Source organism: Columba livia, chromosome 1 (assembly GCF_036013475.1).
Source record: "Columba livia isolate bColLiv1 breed racing homer chromosome 1, bColLiv1.pat.W.v2, whole genome shotgun sequence".
Lineage (NCBI taxonomy): Eukaryota > Metazoa > Chordata > Aves > Columbiformes > Columbidae > Columba > Columba livia.
In genome coordinates this window covers 22,188,016-22,209,925 of record NC_088602.1, presented here as the reverse complement: position 1 = coordinate 22,209,925, position 21,910 = coordinate 22,188,016, and the positions used below count along the sequence as shown (strand labels likewise).

The following is a 21,910-nucleotide window of genomic DNA, read 5'->3' as shown; positions in this document are numbered from 1 at the left end:
CCAGACACGAGGAGGCGGTAGCATTTTGAGACACAATATGTACAGACTGACCAAGGCTACATTTTTTCCTAGCCTGCTATTTCCTATTTATTTGAGCTGCAAACATGCATGTCTGAGGAGTCTTCATTTCCTATCCATGCCCTTTCTGCCCGCAGCCACATGCTGGGCCCCGCCGGGCAGCACCAGGAGGGAGCAAACACCGGGACAGCAATGTGGCCTTGTCCTGGACTGAGTTATACCCCCCCAGCACAACAGGAGTTTTTCCTCTCACTCATAATGACAGAGTTTGCTCAAGTGAGAAGGTTCGCTGTGCACAGGAAGGTGGGAACAGCACAGCCACTTACTGAGAGTGACACGGTCAAAATGCTTGGCTGGGAACCATGGTGCCAACGGAAACCAAAATCCTCTGAAAAACGCCATTTGCTGCAGAGAATTTGGCGTCATTTGGAAAGGGGGAGCCTGGTGGAGACATGGGCTCTGCTCATCCTGCTCCCCAACCATCCCCATGGGTCCCCAGCTCACCTGGTGCTCAAAGCCCCTCTCTGCTCTCCACCCACACCAACCCCCTCAGACATGCCCCACGGGGAACGGTGGTCAGCCATGTAAGTTGTTCTTACTGTTATTCTTTAAAAACACAGCCAAAACCCACCACTTTGCTTTCTGCCGGGGTGTGGAGAGCCAGGCTGGTCAGACACATGCTTGTAGACTGAGGAAAACAAAGCATTAACTGACCAAAAAAAACACTGTAACAAAGCAAACAAAAAAAAAAATCACACCATAAAGTGTTTATTAAGAAACAAAGGGGGCTTTTTTTTCTTCATTTGTATGAAACACTTTAAAGCAAGTGCCCTTTCAAAGATTTAAAAGCTATATCGAATGGTAATATTGGGCTTACATTACTGTACATGACAAAAAAAAACAACCACCCACCACATCTCACAAACGTCCTTTTATTACAACTCAGGTTTCTCTGCTTTCAGTTGTAAATTAATTTCTACAGACTTAAATTTAACTTACGCTTTTTTTTAAAAAAACAAGTAAACAATGTACAAAGAGGTTCACCTGAATGTCAAAGGTCAGCGGGGGTGTCCTGGCCAGGGCATGTGCAAGGCAGGCAGCGCCCTGACAGTGGGAGGCGAGTGCTGACGGGGTTCACAGTTGGGAACAACACTGAAGGTGGGATGGGCTCGTCTCCTGGCCACCGGCTGGGTCTCACCTGGGCCCAAGCACCTCCAGCTCCTGCCAAAGCCACCAGCAGCCAAAGGCACGCGAGCCCCCGCACCAGATGCAAACCCAGCTTTGCAAGGTCAGAGTGCCTGAGCTGCTTTGTTTGCCTCAGACAGAACTTGGGAAGGTAGGAACCTAATTTTCCATGAGACCCGTGTGTATGTTGGGTCCTTCAAAGCCCGGGAGCACCCAGCTGCCCTGAGAGGCAGAGCAGACGAGGGCCGAGCAGCGCGCAGTGCTGCCCGCAGCCGGTCCCTGCCTTGCCAAAGCTGCCCAGCCTGGTCTCATCAGCCAACCTGTCTGCCCAGGTCCTACGTGCTGGATGGGGTGATGGCAGCCAGAACAGCAGAGCTGGGATAAAGTCCTATTCACTTTCATGTGTCAGTGGCCAAAGCATTTCTGCCCACTGCCAACTACTTGTGTGTGGCATGTTTACAAGTAAACCATTGCATTTGGCAATGCTCCTGCATGTATGTGTAATTTAAAAACAGACATACAAAAAAATAGTAGTATCACAGTTATTGCTACATACTGATACAGTATCAGACAATAAGAAACCTTTTATCTGCTCTGTTTACTGCAACTGCCCGGTTTTGCCCCCCACCCCCCCCGCCCCATCCTCTGTTGCGGTATTTTGGCTGAAGAGTAACTGGATAGAAATGTAGAGACCACATTTTTTAAGAGACAAAACCAGCCTTAAACAGTTCAGTTTGTTGCATCCAGGGTGACATATCACAGTTAGCACAGTCTGATTACTCCTGGTGCGCTGTTGCGGTATTTTTCCCCAGACGAAGCCAAGCTGGACGGAGCCAGCAGCTCCAGTGCAAAGAGTGTCCCCCCAGTACCACACTCCTCCCTGACCCCTGCGGCATCACTGCGAGCCACAAGCACCTTCATCCTTTGGTTGGGCCTTTTACCTTGTTTTAAAACACAGCTGTGCCTTCCTACTCCTCTGTCCCATAAGTAAAGAAGAAACAGGGATGGGTTTCGAACCTCCGCCAGTCCCTCTCTGCCCAGGCTGGGGTGGCTTGTGTGAACCCCCGGGGAGCAGGGCTGGGGACTCGGGGTGGGCTGGCGGGGCAACAAAGCCCGTTTTCCTACAGTCAGACTCAATCACAAGCAGGGTTTGGGTCTGACAACTTCCTGCACAGTCACACGAGTTTACTGTTTCATGGGAAGTGAGGTTAAATCAGGCGTATTTGGAGTCACAGTCCGACCTTTCTCTGCAAAGGCGTTTTCAGCTCAGATGCTGCCAGCTGTACCAAACGCTCTGCTGAGCGTCAGGAAGAGCAAACACCTCGTACCCTGTTTTTAGTAAAAAGTTCACAAAGATAAACAAAGTCTGTGCAAAGCACTACTGGGTCCTGATCTTGAGGCAAAACCAAATCAAGAAGGGTTTCAAGTGCACTGGAAGGAAGAGCTGAATAATTCACACTCTTCTGATTTCTACATAAATATCTGAGACAAAGAAAATCGGTCTTTGCAAGACTAAGCCTTTTGTGGCATTGCACCCCAAACCGGGGGCACATAAGAAAACACGGGGGCCGGTACCGGCACCCAGCAGGCAGGGATTGCACCGTTCGGCTCTCCGTCGTGATTGTCTGGAAAGCAAAGGGAAATGTCACTAAGCAGCTGGGAGAGGAGGAAAGAGGTTTCCTAAGTACTGCGGTCTTGTACAGTGTAACAAAACTCTTTCTACGAATTAATTAGGCAAATACTTCTGACCATGTCATACCTGAAGGGCACTTAATGGCTCCGGCATTTATCTCGCAAGTACAGTGATCTGAAATGCATATGCATTTTCAGCATAATCCTTCGCCGCTGTAAATCATGCGCTGGAATGAGAGCGTATCTGGCAATGTTAATTCAAAGATATCATCCTACAGTTTCTGGCAACAGACCCCGATGAAAAATAAATGGTTTATAAACACTGTCTGACATGCATGAGCCTTGCAAAATTATTTACAAGTGATGTTCTGGGAGCTTCGTTCCGAGGAAGTATTTCTCCTCCGTTCAGTTTAGATATTAAAACCTGTCAGGTGGGAGGGGGAGGAAGGCGTCAGCGCTACACAGTCACAGCTGGGTACATCTTCTGCTCGCTGTTGGTGTGCGGGTAGGGAGACTGGATCTGCCGGTAGCCGCTCTGCAGACCGTCGAGGAACGGGGGCACCGGGGTCAGCGGCATCGAGTCGTGCTGCACAGCGTAGCCCACGTACGGGGGGTGCAGGTACTGCCCCTGGTGCGGCACGATCTGGGTCGCCTGCTGGCAGTTCAGCACCGAGAAGTTCGTTGGCATGTTGACGTAGACGTTATTCATGGTCCCTTCCGGCAAGCAGCAGTTGGTCTGGGACCTGGTCGGGGGTGCTCTGGCCCCCGAGTTGGCGCTGGAGCTGGAGCTGGCAGCCGTGCTCGACTGGCGGGAGGAGGAGCCCCGGGATGTGCTGGCACTTGGGATCATAGGGATCGTCTCCATCAGGCGGGTGCCCCCAGGGGCTCGGCTCTGCTGGGGCTCCTGCTTGGGCCGCAGGCACCTGCAGCAGCAAGCGGCCACCAGTGACCCCAGGATGATGAAGGCGACAAATACAGATCCAACAATAAGGAACGGCACGTAGATGGGCACTGCAACAGCAAGAAAAACTTTGTCACTGGGAGACAAGGACAGACCTCAGCTGCTCTGGCAGAAGGTCCCACCCACCCCAGGCTGAGCCCACCTTCCCCCAGCGTGGGTCAGTGCAGGGTGAGAGTCAAAAGCTGTGTGTGCAGCTAAGCATTTTCCACAGGGAAGACAAAAAGACCTGCTAAAATAATGTCTGGAATTACCAAAACATCTTTAAAGTTATTATCAGGGGGAAATCCCACAGCTCGCACCTCAACGGAAGACAGCTCGCTCATGCTGATGGTGGCCTAGTCCACATCAACCAGTGCTCCACACCTCATGAGATCTTGTCTCCAATATACCTCGCCAGAAAAATCAGGCAAGAGAACAATGGGTTTGAACAGCATCATAGGGAGATACTATGGGGGCAGGATCCCCGGTCAGGGCTTGGGAGCACAAGGTGGTCAAACCCTGGCACGGCATCACATCCCTCCCCATCGCCAGTCCCCCCCAGCTGCTGCCACCCCTCGGGGCAGGGGGACAGCCAGGCAGCCCTCAGGGGGCTCTGCCACCCCCCAGCCCCACAGATGAGTGTCCAGCTGCTCTGAGCTTCAGCCCTGTGTTTGGGGAGAAACCAGAGGCAGGCAGTGGGGCAACGGCACCATGCTCCAAAGCTTCACAGAATGGTTAGTGTTGAAAGGGACCTCTGGAGATCGTCTAGTTCAACCCACAGCCCTCCTTGCAAGGCTTAAAGAAGGGACACCAGGGCAGGAGTGCGGGTCGGCAAGGGGCACGCGCAAAAGGTACAGGTGATGCCTCAGAGGTGGGGATGGGAGCCCAACAGGCAGATGGTGATTCCCACCCTTGGAAGGACCTGGGCTCCAGGTGCTCTGCACTCCGAGGGAGAAAAAAGCTGTTTTCTCTGCTTCAGTAAGAAGTCTGCACGGATATACCCAGGAGTAACAAGGGGAAGGTGCCCCCCTTCAGTGCTTGCGAATGCTGCCAATAACACACCTGAGCTTCATCAGCTGCACTGAAACCTGTCAGCCCTGAGGCTCGGGCAGGGCTGCGGAGCCCCTGGCTGGCCCTGGCTAATGCCGAGGACGTGCCCTGAGCACGGGGGCTGCAGCCGTCCCTCCTGCACGTTAAACCAGCGCTGGTGCAGGGCAACAGCTCCCAAACCTGCTGAGCTGTAAAGAGCAATTGCTAAGAAAATTATGAAAATTATGAAAAATGTCTTGTTCTCAGAACTGCAAAAGGGGTTTATCTGTCCACTCAAGTCAGAATACCTCCTCACACAGATGGTTATGTGGGGTGAATTATTAACCAAAAGGCCATATTTCTCCCACTTCTTCCATAATTTCTGCACTTTTTAAACAAAAGCCTTGCAAAAAACTATCTCTACTTCTGCACTTGGCACTACGGTAGCTCTTGAGCAGGTGCATGCACTTGCTACAGACTATAACACACAAGTTTTCCAAGTAAATCTGTCCCAATTATAACATCACTTCAGGCTACTTCTGGTGTACTCAGCGCGTGGGGATGGCAGCAAGGTGCTGGGAGGCCACTGAGGCTCTTTATAAAACAGCGGCAGAAAGACTCGAGATTAGCCTTGAAATTCAATGTTGTAAAAAAAACAGTCCTAAGTGGAGGTATCTGATCTGGAACAACATATACAATTAGAGCAGGGACCAGACAAAAGCCATTTTGAAATGTCACGTTACTTTTTCTTTATGTCTTGTTCACACGTAGTTTCATTTTTTCCTTTCCTTTTTAATTGTCAGCACAAACGGGGCTAAGAAACCAATTCGGAGCAGTGGCAGAGCCGCACACGACAAACAGCTCGGCCAAGGCTGTGAGCCAGTGGTGTCACCTACTTTTAAGGACGACAGGGCTGGACTTTCAAATCGGAGGAAGACAAAAAGCAGTATATCTAAGCGCGGGTACGTTTTCCCGTTTAATGGCTACAGAAGGGCTTGGCTGCCCCCACCTCCATCCTTTTTGCCCCACGACCCATCGGTGGAATGAACCGACAACAAGGGGAAGGAGCGGGCCGATAACTTTGCCGCAAAAGCGGCGGCTCCCCTGGAGCCACCGAGGCACAGGGAACCGCCGGGGCCGGGCCGGGGCCGCCTCACCTGCCGCGCCGTCGGGGCCGTCCTTGCCGGGCCGGCCCGGCTCGCCGCCGCCCTGCCGCCGGTCGTTGTCGCAGGCTCCCTGGTCCAGGCGCGCCTCGGCGCTGGAGCAGCAGTAGCGGAGGGCGCAGCTGCCGCAGCAGATGGTGGCGTCGCCGCCGTCGAAGCGCTCGGGGCACTGGAAGCCGTCCCGCCAGCCGCCCTGTCCGTCCAGCCAGCCGTGGCAGTACTCGCCGCTGGCCGCGGCCCCCGCCGGCAGCAGCCAGCCCAGCGCCGCCAGCAGCAGCCAGCAGCGCCCGCCCCGCATGGTCAGAGCCCCCCCGCGCCGGGACAGCGCCGCCCGGCCCCCCGGGGCAGGCAGCCGCCGCGCTGCGGGGAGTCTCGCCGCGGGTCCTGCCGCCGCATGCCCGGGACCGGCCCGCGGGGTTGCGGAGCCGTCGCCGGGAAGGACCGGCCGGGCAGCGCGGGGGGGCGGGCGGCGCCGCTACTCGCTACTCCCCGCCCGCCGCCGCGCCGCGACGGCCCGGCCTGCGCCCTGCGCCGCGCCCATGGGCGAGGGGAGGCGGGTGCGATGCGACCCTCCGCCCGCCCGCGGGACCCTGACCCGCCGCGCCCGCCCCGTCCGGCACCGCCGCTCCGGCGGGGGCTCCCGCGCCGCGCCCTTATAGGCAGCGGCGGCGGTCGAGTGCGCATGCGCCCGCCCCGCCCCCGCCCGACGGGGCGTCCCCGCGGCCCCTGGCCGCCGAGGGCACGGGCTGCAGCACCGAGGTGTCGCTGCCACCGAGAGCAGCTCCGCTCCCCGCCCCCACCTCCCAAACCAGCCCCCGCGCCCCGCCGGGCAGGGCCACACGCCGCCGCGGGAATCCACGGGTGTTTCTGCCGCGGAACATCTCCACAGCCAGCGGCGGCTCCAGGACAGGGCTGCCAAACCTGCCCGAGCTGCTGAGGTGGGCAGAGAGTTAGACAGCTGCGCAAAGATTAAAAACAACTGGGATATTACCAAGCGGAACTTCTGCATGCAAGACATTAGATCAATTTAAAAAGACAGAAAACTGGTAGCTCTGATAACTTGCCATTTTTAAATCCTGCTGCGAAATTATTTCCCTGCAGTGACAGTGACCGCAAAATTATATTTGTTTCTCTTTCAAGCTTTTCTACTTCAATTAAATGATTGTCTTTCACTAATAACACACCAGTCCTTCCCCCTCTATTTTCATCTCTCTTTTGTTGTCACTCTTTTCAGACGCTCCTCACCAGCTGCAGGCTTTCACAGAGGTATTCGTTTGGGGCAGCAGATTCTGGTCAAATTACAGCACAGGTAATTGCATTTTGCCCCCTCAGCTACGCTGCTGCTCCCAGCAAGTTCTTTCCCAGCTCAGCCCCCAGCCAGAGCACAGGCGGGGCACACAGCCCCTGCCTCACCCCAGAGAGGACGAGTAACCCATGGGCGAGGGGAGGCGGGTGCGATGCGACCTCCTGGTGCGAGCAGCCAACCTTTAGAAAAGCTGGTAGTTATCAAGATGAAAAGTGGGATTGCAGCAGGACAGGTTCTGCTTTGCCCGTATCAACCCATCTGGATGAATGAGGAGAAACTTGCAGGGATTTAAACGATGGAGTTTGGGATGCTCCATCTCAGAACCCGCTCAGCTCCAGCACGCTGGGTTTGGGGTGAGGAGCGCCAGACAGCACCCACCAGCCTGCGTGGCCCAGAGCACCCATCGCCCCAGACAGCCCGTGCTGTGGGTCAGCCTCGGGACACGGCTGGGGAAGGGCATCCTCTGGGGAAGAAGTTAAAACCACAAGCTCCCATTGGTGACCCATCGGGGTGTCTGGCAGCCCCCAGGCACAGCACAGCAGCTGTTGAACACCTTCGCTCACACAGGGCTTCCTGCAAGATCATTTTCTTTAAATCTGGGTGGGACTGACATTCTCATAGTTCAGAAAGCAGCTTCTTGATTCTTTTATACATGGCAAGCAAAATACTTTCCAAGCCCCACCCTTCCAGCCACTGGTTCCACTGATACTCATTAAATTGGATCTTTCAGTGGCATTAACAGTGTATGAGAAGATAGGCACTAGGTAGTTAAAGAGGGGACTATTTATTCCCATTCAGGAGCCCCAATCACAACAAAATACCAGCACCAGACCCCTTGCAGAGATTATCTGTAGCAGGTACTTTTTATATTCAAGCTCAGAATTTGTCTTGTCTGGGTAAAACCAGAGATAACAGCACATCTCACTATGCTTTCGTAAAACTTAAAACACTTGGCACTTTGCAAAGTGCTTTAGAATATAGTGATACAGTAATTAGCCAAGATTTTTTTTTTCTAGCTGTCTTTACAAGCTGATCAGATAATATTAATATTATTTAAAATGTAAAGCACAATAAAAAAAAAATATCCCCAAAACCCAAAAGCAGCCACTCTGCCTCTTGAAAAAGTTATTGTCCTGTGCCTATCAATTTGATAACATTAACTCAATCCTTTTTCAGTGTAAACTTAACTCATCACTAAGGCTGACACATTCCATTTGCCATCAAACTGAGCATCTTGCAGCTTTTAACCGCATAGAGCTGACAAAGATTTTTAAAGCCGAGAGACAGTCAATAATGATCACATAGTTTATAAATCTCTATTATCTGCTTCAACTTTTTTTTTTCTAAAAGTATCCAAGCTTCTACTACTAGTAGTTGTAGTTTCTGAGGCCTTTGGCTCAGTAGAAATGTTCTTTGCCCTTCACAAGCAGGAAAGCAAACGTCCCACCTTGAGTGTGAGCTGCTGAACCGGTCACAGTGAGGAACTGCAAATATTTGTGGGGACCGGCTGTGCCAGCGTGCAGGGGACAGGAAGGAGGGAAGAGGATTGGAGGAAGCTGTAACAATAAGGGAGAAACAACAGGCCCTCCCCCTTGTGTCTTACAAATTCTCCAAGATAAAGTAGGAACACAGACCTGTCACCTTATTCTGTATCTTTATCTATTTTGGTTGGAATCTCTTTAGAGCCAGGAAAAGGAAAACCCTGCGACACGACTCCCTGAGCTGCCGTGAGCTTCTGTGGCTCTGTACATGGCTCTTGCTGTTTGGGATGTTTTGCTTTCCCTGTCGTATTTTCAACCCATGCTCTGCAACTTGCGCCATTCCCTTGATGGTAAAAGAGACACAGAACTGGGAGCAGCTCCTGTCCCCTCTTCCTTTCAACCCCTTGGAGATAAACTTTAGATGGCGGATGGATTATTTTTTTCTCTTCCCATTGGGTATATTTAGTATTCATTTTTGGTATCCCAGTCACTTGGGTACATGTGAGATTACCTGTTTTTCATTGCCCAGCCTTGCATGCCAGAGAGGCATTTATGTACCTTTCTCGTTATATTTAGCTAGTGTATCTACCATCAAACAATTTTGCAGCCTCATTAGAAACCTTGAAAATCTGGATTTGGGAATTACTTTGTCTGCAGTTGTGTCCAAATCTGGATTGTAAATTAAATCTGGATTTGTGTCTGCAAATCTGGATTGTAAATTAAAATTTATAACCTGAAGTCTTGTTCCTCCCTTCTCCCAGAGAAAATCTACAAGTCGCCATCATGGTACTGTCATTCAGATCACTTGGCACGTAAAAGCCAGGCCATGCTTACTGCAAGAGCTGGATTTTATTGCAGTTTGTACACTTACATATTGCAGCTCAACACTTCATCAGTAGAAGATTCTTCTTCCTGGTAATACAAAATAATGTAATCAATTCCCATCTGAAAGCCAAGCTGAGTGCAGAGGTGTTTAGTTATATAAAAACTAATTTGTTTGGGTTTTGTTTTGTTTTTTAATTGATAAACGCATCCCCTTGGAGGCAGAAATCCCAGCATCTTCTCCATTTGTCCTGGCAAAGTTGCTTCTCAGGTAAAACTGTATTTCCTGCTGATAAAGCAATGCCTTGCTGCCCCCGTGTGAAGTTAGTGGGAAGGGTAGCTTTATTAGAACACCATCGCTATGGGGTTTGTACAGAGGGCTGCTGTAATCAAGACTGCAGCCCATACTGACATGTTCCACTAACATAATTTCCCAGGTGAGGACAGTTACCAGAATAATAGAGCTTAATTTGTCTCCTCCTGCTCTGGTTATTAGCTACCTTTTACACTAGTATAGATATACCTGTGGTGTTATTTAAACACCATCAGTATATTTAAAGGTCCAAACAGCTTCTCCGATTGTGGTGTTACTTGTCTAAGCCAGCCTGGTTTTTATTTCTGCTTAGGGAACATATTTAATAACTGTATTTTAAAATACACGTGTATTCATAGCAGAAAGGCTTTCTTTTATTTGCTCTCATTTCCTGGAAAATAATTAAAACAAGATGACCCAAGGAAAAAAAAAAAATCTCACAGAAAGAATCAAAGGGCTGTAAAAATAACCTCAAATGAAATGATATGAAGTTCGCACACTCAAGGGCTGGTCAGTGAATCTGCAGTGGCTGTGCCGGCACCAGGCACATCAACACGCAGAGATTCGGGTTCTGCTATCAGCGCACGCAGAGGTGACATCGGACATCAGCGCTGGCACCACGTTATCACAGCCAACACAGACACCTCCGCTATCGTTGCGCCAGCTGCAAAATGCACTGCTCTCTCGATAACGGGGTGAAGGGTTGGGGGCAGAGAGGAGCGAGCTGACCAGGTAACAGCATCTCTAAGTGCTGGGGGACATCTCCCTCCAAATTCATGAGGGGAGTATTGCAACAAGGTGAGGAGGAGGCTGTTTCTCAGAAAGCATCCTCCTGTTTCAACGCTGAGCCCTGTCAGACAGGGGCTTTAGGAAGTTTGTTAGCATTGCCTGGCTACGCGGCTGTGATCAATACAATTGTCATGCTCCTCTCCCTGGAGTCTTACTTAGTACATTGATTTCTGGAGCTCCCGCTTACTGCAGACACAAGAGATTGGCATTAGAGTATAAAAGACACCAAGCTGATGTGCACATCTTCAGATTGAAACAGGTGCCATTTCTTAATCAAATTGTTATTTCTGCTGTAGCCAACTACTCGAACCAATAGCAAAAAAGAATTTTAGCTTTTTCCCCCTCCTCAGACAAGAAGGGAGGATGAATTACTTATTAGGGACTAAATCCATCTTTCCACAGCCTGTCCTCCCAGTGACACTGGCCAGTTTGACAAGGCATCATTACTATAAAGTTATTTAAATTGAAAAAAGAAAAACCCTGAAGTACTGGAATTTTCCACATTCATAGTCCAGTTTATGCTGCACAGAGCATAAAGCATGAGCATTTTATCAAATGCAGGAAGAAAACCAGAATTGTACTGTTGCTCTCCTAATGTCAGAGTGCAAGACAAAGGATTTAGGCACAATACAGTGAAAGCAGCACCACTATGCAGCTGTAGCACAGGCTGCTGCCTGGGCAGTGAGGTTAACAAGCTCCAGACAAGAAAAATGTGCTTTTCCTCTTGGTATGGTTCACCGGGACTTAAACTACAACTTAATCTGCAGATTTTGATTTTACATAGTGATTATTAGCACAGATGAGCAAGAAGAAGCAACTTGGTGCAGAAAATTAACAACATTTATGAGAATATTTTCTAGATCATGATGTTTTTTTTTTACACTGCTTACAAAAGCAGTAAAATGGACTGTGCCTGCTTGCATCATTGCTATTTCACTTAACATCAATAGTATAGCACAAATAGGACTTACCTTCAAGATGCCACAACCTAGCAATGACAACCTAGCAACGAGGGGCTGCATGTCACAGCCCCCCTCCCTTCTCAGGGCCAACTTTCAATGACACATCCGCCACTCTGCAACAGCACTTGGTTTTTAATGTTACTATTTCTGTGGCTGCAGGATTGCTATCACCACCCATCTGCCTGAGCCCAAGTATCCCTTTTGCCCCAGTACTTCTCAGCAGCTCTGCAGCCCCATAACCACCACAGCGCGGGCATCGCCGTGATGGAGCAGCACTCAACAGCTGTGCTAGGAATAAGGCATGGGGAGAGGTGGTGAGGAAGGTGACACTTCTCAAGTGTAAAGTGAAAAATTATTCAGAAACACATTTCTAGCTAAATATTGTTACTAGTAAGGTATAAATTTAAGCTAACAGGCATTTGCATTAGACAGGCATCTTCAGTACAGCAATTCTTGCCCTGCACAGTGCAATCTGGATGAGCTGCCACAGCCTCCCTGCGGTTCCAGCCGCTTCTGCACATCCCCCGACACATCCCCGAGGTTGCTACTGGCACTGACAGAGCATTACCATGCCTGAAGCCAACATAAACAATGTTAAAAGCCTTCCCTCTTTACTCTCAAAGCAGAGCTCAGCATCAACTTCACTTTGCTACCACAGGCTCAAGTAGGAGCTTTACCCTTGTGGGGCTTCTGCATCAGCTCAGCTAACAGCCAGCGTGGGTCTCGCCCTCCCCAGGGATAAGGCTTGCTCCGGTTTGGCTGCCAGAGGTACGCAAACACCTGCCTGCTCACTGGAAGCTGCTCCTGTAGTTTAAGCATTATGCAGCTACCATGGGGTGTGCAACGGCAACGTTAGCTGCAGCCAGTTCCTTCCACCAGTTCCCTTAACCAGCAGCCAAAATAACAGGTAAAAGAAAAAAGGACCATTGCTATTTTAAACTGATATAACATGCACTCTAAGGCTGATTTCCATGGCATTAAGGTTAACATGTTCCTTTTGCCATCACTTCTGTCAATTCACTTTGTCTGACCTGATGTTAAATCAGAACCACTGTAGCTGCCTTCAGCATCGCTGCTAACGATGAAGGAAGCATCACACCGGATTGCTGCACCGAGCACAGCTGCACGGAACCACAAAAGCGACACGCTGGTGAGACACAGGTGTGCTGCCCAGCACTCCTTCACTCATCCCCAGCAGAGCTGGAAAGGTGTCCCCACTCCATTAAGGACTAGGGCAGCACTGGCCTAACTGCTCCCTGCCAGTGACACATTCAGCCTTTGGGCACACCCATTCCAAGCCTTTCGTTGAAAGATGGACATTTTTTCAGTAAGGACTCCTTTAGCAGATGTACCTTATCCCTGGAGAGAACAGCAGCAGAAGTGTTTAAGCTCAAAGGTTCAATTCCTTTATGTTTATGCTGATAAATAAATAAATGTAGTCCCAACAGCCAAGAAATGCTAACACTGTTAAGAGGATAAAAGGTTTTTGTTTTTTTTTCCATTTAGAATAGCTTCTATTCAGGTACTTAAACATGGAGTTACTAGGCTAGCTCTAGCTACCCAACTGTACATAGCTTGTGCATCTTTCCCCTCCTCCAAGGTGTCACCCAACTGTAAGTCTGCTCAAACTGCCTGTCACCCTTTTTTTTTCCCCATGAAAACTTACCTCCTTCTTCTCTTATTAGGGTTCATGGTATTTTTCAGAATTTCAAGTTTCATATAATAGTTTGATTTTGAATATTTGTCAAGTCTGTGTTTCTTTCCCTTTTTACTACGCTGTAGTGTCTGATTAAAGCCTCATCCTAGCTTGCTTTTGTGACTGGGATCATCCCCACTGAAGCATTCCCTGTTACCAGAATGTGCCACATTAAACACACAGAGCCAGCAAAGGATTTCTTGCCCAGTCGATATACAGCAGCCTCTAATCAAAACTGGATTTTGGAAGCAGTTACATGACGGTTTAGAAAGCTGCGGTCCTGCTGCTGCCCAAACACACGCCGCAGAATGACACCTGCATTGAAGAGAAAAGAAAGAGGGAAATCCATCAGTCTGTGAAATATCAGTTGAGCAAACAAGCAAAATACCTTTTGCCTGTTCAGGTATTGACCTGTTTGGGGCAGCAGTAGGCATGCCAAGTTTCCATGCAAGCGTTCAACAGAATTGACCCGATAACCTGGTGAAGGCAGATCTATATTCAAAAAAAGTAAAATCAACCTAGATGATTTTTCTAGTTTGTAGAAGCTTCTGAATCTAATAATAACTTGTTCATAAGAAGCTAGATATACCTTACTTCTAAAAGGTGAGAAAATAGAAAGCAAACCATTATTTGGAAAAGTTTTCAAGGCTAAAGTAACATGCAGCCTACTCACCTCCTCACTGTGGCACCTCAACTGTAGCGATGGGCTATAAAGATTAAATTCCTGAGGCTGAGTAAAAGAGCATTAAGTAATAAACCTCATAGCAGGAGTCAAATGGTTTAGAAGGATCATTTAAATATTGAAGTTCAACAAAATTGAAAACGTGAATAACCTGGAAATAAAAGGTGACGCAGGGCTTGAGAGGTCCACCTGCAAGGCTCGGCATTGTGGTGGCAGTATGTATTATAAATGGCAGCCTTCTGCCACCTGGGGGAAGCTGCACTCTCCAACAGGGCAACTGGAATCCTGATAGGACTCTCTTAATTTTATATTTCTTTTAATTCCTTTGGTTTGAGAGCTAATTCATAGATTTCCCCCACCCACCAAGTAAAGAAGTGTCACCTGTGTAGAAAATGAAACTGCCACGATCATCTATTTCTACCTACTACATGCAACATTCAACCAATATAAAAATATATGTATTACAAACTCAAGTTGATTTTAGACTACAGAAATACCAGCATATAAATATCCAACACTGAGTACAGAAGAAATGATCCCAAGCTGAACTAAAACATGTTGTCCCATTCACAGTCAGAAGCCTTGTGCTCTGCATCCCCTCGTTTCTCCCCACACTTCTCCTCCCCCCTCATCACTTCCATGCTCCTCCTCTTCAGCAACCTACCTGTCTGGTGGGGTGGAGATGGCACCTTACAGCTGGGATGGAGCTCCACTAGCACCAGGCACCCGCTGCCTCCAGGCCCAACTCCTGATTTTCACGAGAAGTTGTACAAATCTACTACTATGGTACTTTAACCGACCATCAGTGTCTGGAGATACCAGCCATGGCACTGGAAGGTACTGAATGAGAGGGAGGAGGGAAACGGTCTGACAGCACAATTCCAGTGATCAGTCCAAAACCTGCGTAATTTATTGATGGAAATTTCTGTGCACAGCCAGTTCTTCGTTCTTATAAACTTGAACAAGAATTTTACGGAAGGAAGTTTTTATGGAGCATAAGGCATTTACATTCTAAAGCACAGATGGGTTTTTCTAAACAGTTACTCTTAAATTTTTCACTAAGGACCTACAAGGTGCTCCTGTTTAGACATGCCAGGTATTAGAACCAATAACATGCAAGAGCTGACACAACTAACTCTGGATTATTTCTACTATTAACATCAGTAGCAGACTGGGAAAAAGAAATTACCACTGATGTCAAAGAAGCCCACTAAGCCTGTATTCCTTAACTACATTTTTCATTTTAAAAGTGATGCTCAAAAGCAATGGAGGTTCAAAGTGCAGTTATGTTATGAATGTGTAGATGGAGGGGGTATAGCTGGATTTGGATTTCCTGTGGTGAGGAAGCTGCACAAACTCTATCCAACTCCACCTCAGTCCAACCTCCTCCCTCCCAAACCACCAGAAGACAGTAAATACATGTAGTAGTACCAAGCTGGCCAGCTTGTCAGGAACAGGGACAATTGTGAGTGTAAAGAAAGTTTTGAGGTGCTGGACCAAGAAGAGGTTCGTGCAGCAAGCAGTCTAAGGCACAGCGCTACCCTACCTGCTGCTGCGCTCATTGCAAGGAGAACAGCAAAGAAAAGAACAAGTTACTTCAGGTAAAAGACAGAGGTCACATAAGTAAGTTTACACCATAGCTGTACAACCAGGTACAAACTAGTAGAGAATCGCATCCCACATGTGCGACTTCAGCGTTTCTCTGGTACATATTTTTCTTTCCTGACAAAATAATCCAGAGGTGATTTCATTCCATGGTGTTTCAGTACAGGACAGCTTCTGAGCCTGTCTTGCAGAAAACCAAGCCACACCTTCAGGGTATTTGTATTTTGCACTCTAATTATATTACATTTCTGTGCATTTAAAAAAAAAAAAAAATCATCAAAAATGTATACAATGCTGATCCTTGAAAATCATGGCCAAATTCAACCACCCAAGTAATATTCTGGCAATATAACGATTTCATATCCCATTTTGACTTTGGTTTTGTACTTCAGCATGTGATTATGTTATTACACAGTCACTTTTTCACTTAGGCTAAATGAAAACATAACTGTTGCCTTAATGTGAAAAGAAACAGATCACGGATACGCAGGAGGCTCAGGCTGCTTTTGAATTTACTACGCCATCCCCAGTGCTGTCACGTCTCTGCACGACCCAGGTTTGTACAGCACACTGTAAAGAGATTCCAGACAAATCCATAACACAAGACCTCCCTTCACCAACACCACAATCCAGAGATCAGGGCCCTAGCTTCACAAACAATAATTTTGCATTATATAAATTCTAAGAAAAACAATTCTACATATTAGACAATGATGTTTTTGCTTCTCCTAAAACACAGGAGATGATCTTTCAAATAGGCAAATATGTATTCCAAGGATCACAGCATTATTGTTTTATTGTCTGCACAATGATAAGTTGCACATATGGACAAAGAGTACACATTTAGAATTAGTTTCACAAATTAATACATTACAAGAGAGTCCAGTGGTTTAACATATTAACTATTAAAAAAAGCAGTAATAAAGGAATATAAACATTACTGTTTTGGCTGCAGCCCAAGGAAAGTTTAAAAGAAAGGTTGAAATAAAAATAAAATGTAAGCTTTATTTTCCCAGGACATAAAAAAACCCCACATTTTATCCCTTCCTAAGAGACTGCTCACAAAGATGCAATAACATACAAGTACAAAAGTGAAGAATTCTGTGCTCAGTTTCCCTTAATTATGTCAGATCAAGTAACAAACTGAACATTTGTCAAAGAGCAAATCACAGCTGAATGCAGACATTGCCTCCAAAACATACAAAATGATAATAACACTTTAACAATAGAAAGCAAATAACCTGGTACTAGAAAAATCTTATGCACTGTAACTGTTTTAGAAAAAAGGTGCTTTTGTGAAAATGATTGTGAATATTCATTTGATGCTTGTTATATACAAAACATCTTCTACATCAAAAGCAACACGGCTCCAAAGTTTCATGTTCACATTTCAACCTGTATCTTTATTTGCAAAGATTCAACCAATCTATTCTTTATCTCGCATAAGGCAGTACCTCCTTAAAATGTTCTCCCAGCTATTTCTACTCATTCTGACTTGGAGATGCAGCACAAGCAGCTGTGATGTAATATGCAAGATTCAAAAACTACCGTTGCAATAGCTTTAACCTTCAAATGATATAATTTTCCTCCTCCGTTCTTTAGCAGCAACTTATCATACCATACCTCATGTTGAAAGCAGATACGCAACTGCTTTTAAGTCAATGCTAGTAGCTCCGATGAGAAGCCAGTGAACCGGCTCCAATTAGTAACAGCTACCTTGGGTTTTCATTAGAGCAGCATATCCCATCTCCTCCAATTGCAGGGAAAAGCTCAACCAACGCCCCACTATTCAGCTCGGGAGAAAAACAAAACCAAACTGTCTGGGAACATTACATGTCTGTGTCAAAATCTCAGACTCTTCTTTAGAGGTGGCTGCTAAATGGGTTAAGAAAAAGATTTAAAAAAAGCAGCTACTAGCCACTATTTACCAAACTTTATGAAATAGTAAACGTCGTATTTCAGCTGGTCTTAAACAATAAAACAGAAGAAGCAATGATGACGTAGCCTGGGACCCACTATTTGAAACTCCTAGGAACATCAAGATAAGGGACCACAGGGCAACACAGAGAAACAGCACACACAAAGGAAAGGAGACCTGTCTATGGGGCAAGGTTTGCACATCTGTATTTTATACATATATATATATACACATACATACACACAGATGTGTGCACTGTACTGTATATATTTACATCCATATACACAAAAACACCCTGAAGTAGATTTAAAGGCCATATCCAGGAACAGAAGATATGAACTCTAGTATTTGTACTAGAATATATTTTATCTGTACAAAAAACAAATATGCATATATTCATATGGTATAAAGCTTATTAACAAAAAATATTCTGCTACTAACATTAGGTTAAATAGATGGGTTTACAAGATTCTTTAATAATAATGCAGTATAGAACATTTCTAAAACTAGGGCCAAAAATAAAAATACATAAACGGGTTTCTATTCACAAGAAAATAGCTGTTCAATATGGTTTCGTTCTGTATTTCAGACTAGGGAAAAGTAGCAAAATTTTTATAAATCTCTTGGGATGCAATTTAAGTAATGCATCAATCTAGAAAAATAAACTTTTCAGATGAACAAAGTCGATTCACTTCCCCTTCCCTAAGGGTTGCCTATCTTTTCCCCCGCTTGTTTCCAGCTGGAGGTTTCTTCAGCTGAAGAAGTTGCCCTCCTGTCCCAAAGCCTGCAGATGCAGGATTAGACACCCCGAACGTCAGGCCAGCTGATGCTGTGATGCCGGGATTGCTGAAGTTAAAGCCAGATGTAGTCGAGCTGCCAAAGCCTTATGAGGGAGGGAAAAACATTTTAAAACAGAAGTTATATCAGGATTGCAAGTTTGTTCTCCTTGGAGTTATGAACACCAACTACTTTATTACCAGTATTTCTAGTACTTTATACTAACATCTATCTACAACAGTATGCCACACTGCTAATGCGTTTGGACTTGCTACGGCAACCTGGATATTACAGTGATTGTAAACAATAATATCTTAAATCACAAGTCTATTATACCATTATCCATATAACAGTAGCATCCAAAAGTCCCACTGAAATTGTACAACAGAAGGACCATAACTTCTCAGGTTCTCAGTGTAAATATGTGATGGGTGCACAGGGTGCAAGGAAGGCAGAGGTACAAGTGGAGCACAGCTCACTGCAGGTAAACAGCAGAGCTGGAGTGTGAGCCCCCAGCCTTGTGCCCCCCTGACGAGGCCACCTTTGCTTGTCTTTATAGCATCTGTGGCACAGACCGTGCCTTAAACAAGAGGCAGAAAAGGCTCAAGTCACCGCCAAATTATTGGTACTTAACAATACACTTTCTGACTTAAACCAAAAAGCAGCACTGAAAACAAAGCTCTGGAAAAACTGAATGACTAAGTGAGCAAATTGTGTTATTTTAACTCCTCCACCTGCTTTGATGAAGGTAAACAAATTGAACATTTGGTTCTGCTATAAAACAAGAACCTTTGAAGAAAACCTGCCTATACTTTTCAGCAACACCAATTCATTTTACTTTCTTCTGAGAATTTATATCAGTTATGCACAAACAACTTGGATAATACTTGAAATTTAGAGAATGCTAGAAATCTCTCAAATATTAGTTTATAAGAAGCAGAACTTCACTCTGCTTTTTCTTCTCTCAAGGAACCAAATGAGGTAACCATTCACACAAATGAACTATAACATGAGCAAGATTTTAATAAATAGTTTCATCCAAGTTGCACATGGAAACCTGTGAACAATTAAAATATTAAGAAAAAATGGAACCGATTAACAAACAAAAAGGTTATATTCTGAATACAGAGTACTTCAAGTTTTGTTAGTTGTCAAGCTGACAGTTAAAGCAATTACTTGGTTATGGCAGTATCTTCAACTCAATGCCTAAATATCTTTAAAGCACAGAAATAACAAGCCAACTGGTTGCCTCAGCAGAACCCCAAAGTGGCTCTCACAAGCCTGATGTCTTCTGTTCTCTCACTTGTTATTGACGCTTTGGATCGAGAACTAGTTCAAAATACAACATGAAACTCTTCCTTTTGTAATGTCTGGACCTGGGTTATACAGCACATCACCTGGTCAGGAAAAACCCCCATTATCTACATTCCAGTAAATGCAGTCCTTCAAGTTTTATGGACTAATCTGTCTGTCATCCTAGGATGTAAGGGGTGGAATAGATGCAACTGTTCCTCCATTTCCCTGCTACCTCTGAATCCCAAGTAAGACTTTTAGAAGAATAAGCTTGATCTTCATCAGGGAGTCTCATGAATGGAAAAAAATAATAACCAAAACTGTTCTTGCTAAGTTACCTTTTGACTTCAAGTATGTATCTGAGATAACAGTTAAGTATTGCCTCCTACAGAAAACATCATGAATGCAGTTCATGATAAAGCTGTATGTGATCTATAGTGTCAGGAGTTCATTAGGCAAGAAGAGAGTGTTCATGAACTGCCTCTATCTGGCTGCCTCTAGATGCAGGGATTATTTTGAGGCGTGTAGGTAAGGCAGCATGAGCTTTACTTGAGTAATGTTAAAATAAGAAAGATGCATAAACTGTGTGATGAGAAGATTGAGAACATGCCTGTTAATTTAGATACAGCCTGGAGTACAATAGCTATTATGTTAGAAGTGTCATTTAGAGCAAGCACAAAAGCATAGAAAGGCAGAAGTGAAACTCATCTAAATAGTTTCGTGAAGTCATGGCAGCATAACAAGGCCATGGTATGAAGTTCTTTACTTAAAAGTAAAGCAAACTCTAAAGCAGAATACTCAGATGAAAACACTTCAGGAAAAATCCTTGAACAAAGTATACATCAGTCTTATTCCCCTTGCAAAGAAAGAGATCACTACCGGAATAGCTCAGTTCTAGAGGGAGCAGTCACAAAGTCTTGAATTATAGCTGTGTGATCAATGATTTCTTTGCTGAAATTAGTATTACTTAGGTGTAAACAATTATTTTCAGGAAGTAAATGACAATCTGCCCTTCAAGGGCATAGATTTAGCATGTTTCCAAAGGACCTCAGAGTACAGTTTATTCATTGGGCTTTTGCATCTCTGCTTGTCAGCCCTTTAGAGAGGTGAGCCAAACAGGAGATACATACCTCCCCTACCAGCACTTATTTTAATGCTACAGGGATATGCAGCAGCTCAGCAGATATCAAAGGCAACCTGTTCCCTCCCTCAACCCTCACACTACAGTTGTGCTCTAAATCAAAGAGGATTTCCAGCACAACTTAGATACAGAGGCTATACAACGCCAGTCAAAAAGCTGCACGTAGTTACACATGGATTCTATTCAGGTCTATTTTTCAGCCATATTAGTATGTCCACCCATGACTCTACTTGATTGTCTCTTAACCCATGTATTGAGGCTGCTATTCTTCAATTAAAACAAGTCTTCAAAACAAATTCTCAACTCAGCTCTTCAAAGCATATGTAGCATCTCAGTTTTCACAAAAATAGTGTGTGTGTACAGCCCCCCTTAACTTCATAAATTCAGTGCTAATTTTTTTCCTTTTCTCATCACTTTGGGAGTGATGCTTTTTAAAACATCCAACCCAATTCGGCCTTTTCAGTTGCCATCAAATGAGTAAGAATAGGAATTAATTGTAACTTGATTTAGAGTCAGCTTTCCACAGTGTCTGTCTGTGTTTCAGAGGGAAGCCTGGGCAACTTGTTCCATGTTGCAATTGTGTCCATGAAAGAAATGGAGAGCAGTCTGTAGTTGCTCTGCTTCTCATCTACTGGCACAGTGGACAAAACAAACTGCTCCTGGACTAAGTAAAATTTACTATTAGAAGACACAAGTACTTTCAGAAGACACAGAATTTTTAAACACACAAACTTGAGTTCAGAAGAGCAGTAGTACTACTAGAAACATTTTCAAGTCTTTTAAAGCAATTAAATCTAGCTCATAACTTATAAACACTTGACAAGCAATTTAGTGATCTATAATTTTCATTCTAAAATAAGAACAAACTGATGGAATGCATGTGGAGAAGATCTGAGGTACTATCTAAGCAGCCTAGAAGGACAGGGTGATGGAATACTTACTAGACATTAGTCTGGGAAAATATTTAAGTGCTCACATCTGAACACAAGCAGTAAGGATGGTATATCCCATATTCAGCCCATTTTCCTAGTTTTTTCAAAATAAAACTATTTAGAAACAAGATACAACTATCACACGGTGTTATGAACCAGAATATTGTTTCAGAATCCTGTAAGTGTTATCTAAGAAACAAGACACATTGAAATTTAAAAAACCCTA

The 21,910-nt window shown here is 45.6% G+C and overlaps 2 protein-coding genes across 9 annotated transcripts in view; both read right to left on the bottom strand.

Annotated features, from left to right (window-relative positions):
- Window positions 1-770: 770 nt before the first annotated feature.
- Window positions 771-6,442, bottom strand: SHISA2 (shisa family member 2). Its single transcript, XM_065050439.1, has 2 exons — window positions 5,962-6,442; window positions 771-3,846 (listed from the first exon to the last, which is right to left on the bottom strand). Exons 1-2 carry the CDS (start codon window positions 6,263-6,265, stop codon window positions 3,293-3,295), a joined length of 858 nt encoding a protein of 285 aa, XP_064906511.1. The 5' UTR covers window positions 6,266-6,442; the 3' UTR covers window positions 771-3,292.
- A 7,044-nt stretch (window positions 6,443-13,486) lies between these two features.
- Window positions 13,487-21,910, bottom strand: part of NUP58 (nucleoporin 58) — a 42,395-nt gene continuing 33,971 nt past the window's right edge. For 6 of the 8 annotated variants that reach the window (XM_065050369.1, XM_065050416.1, XM_065050405.1 and 3 more), the window contains one exon: window positions 16,402-18,424. In XM_065050369.1, coding sequence (XP_064906441.1) covers window positions 18,255-18,424 — 170 coding nt within the window. In that variant the 3' untranslated portion in view covers window positions 16,402-18,254. Of the gene's footprint in view, window positions 13,652-16,401; window positions 18,425-21,910 lie in introns of those variants that run through there. The other 2 variants (XM_065050425.1, XM_065050396.1) reach the window with 2 other exon arrangements.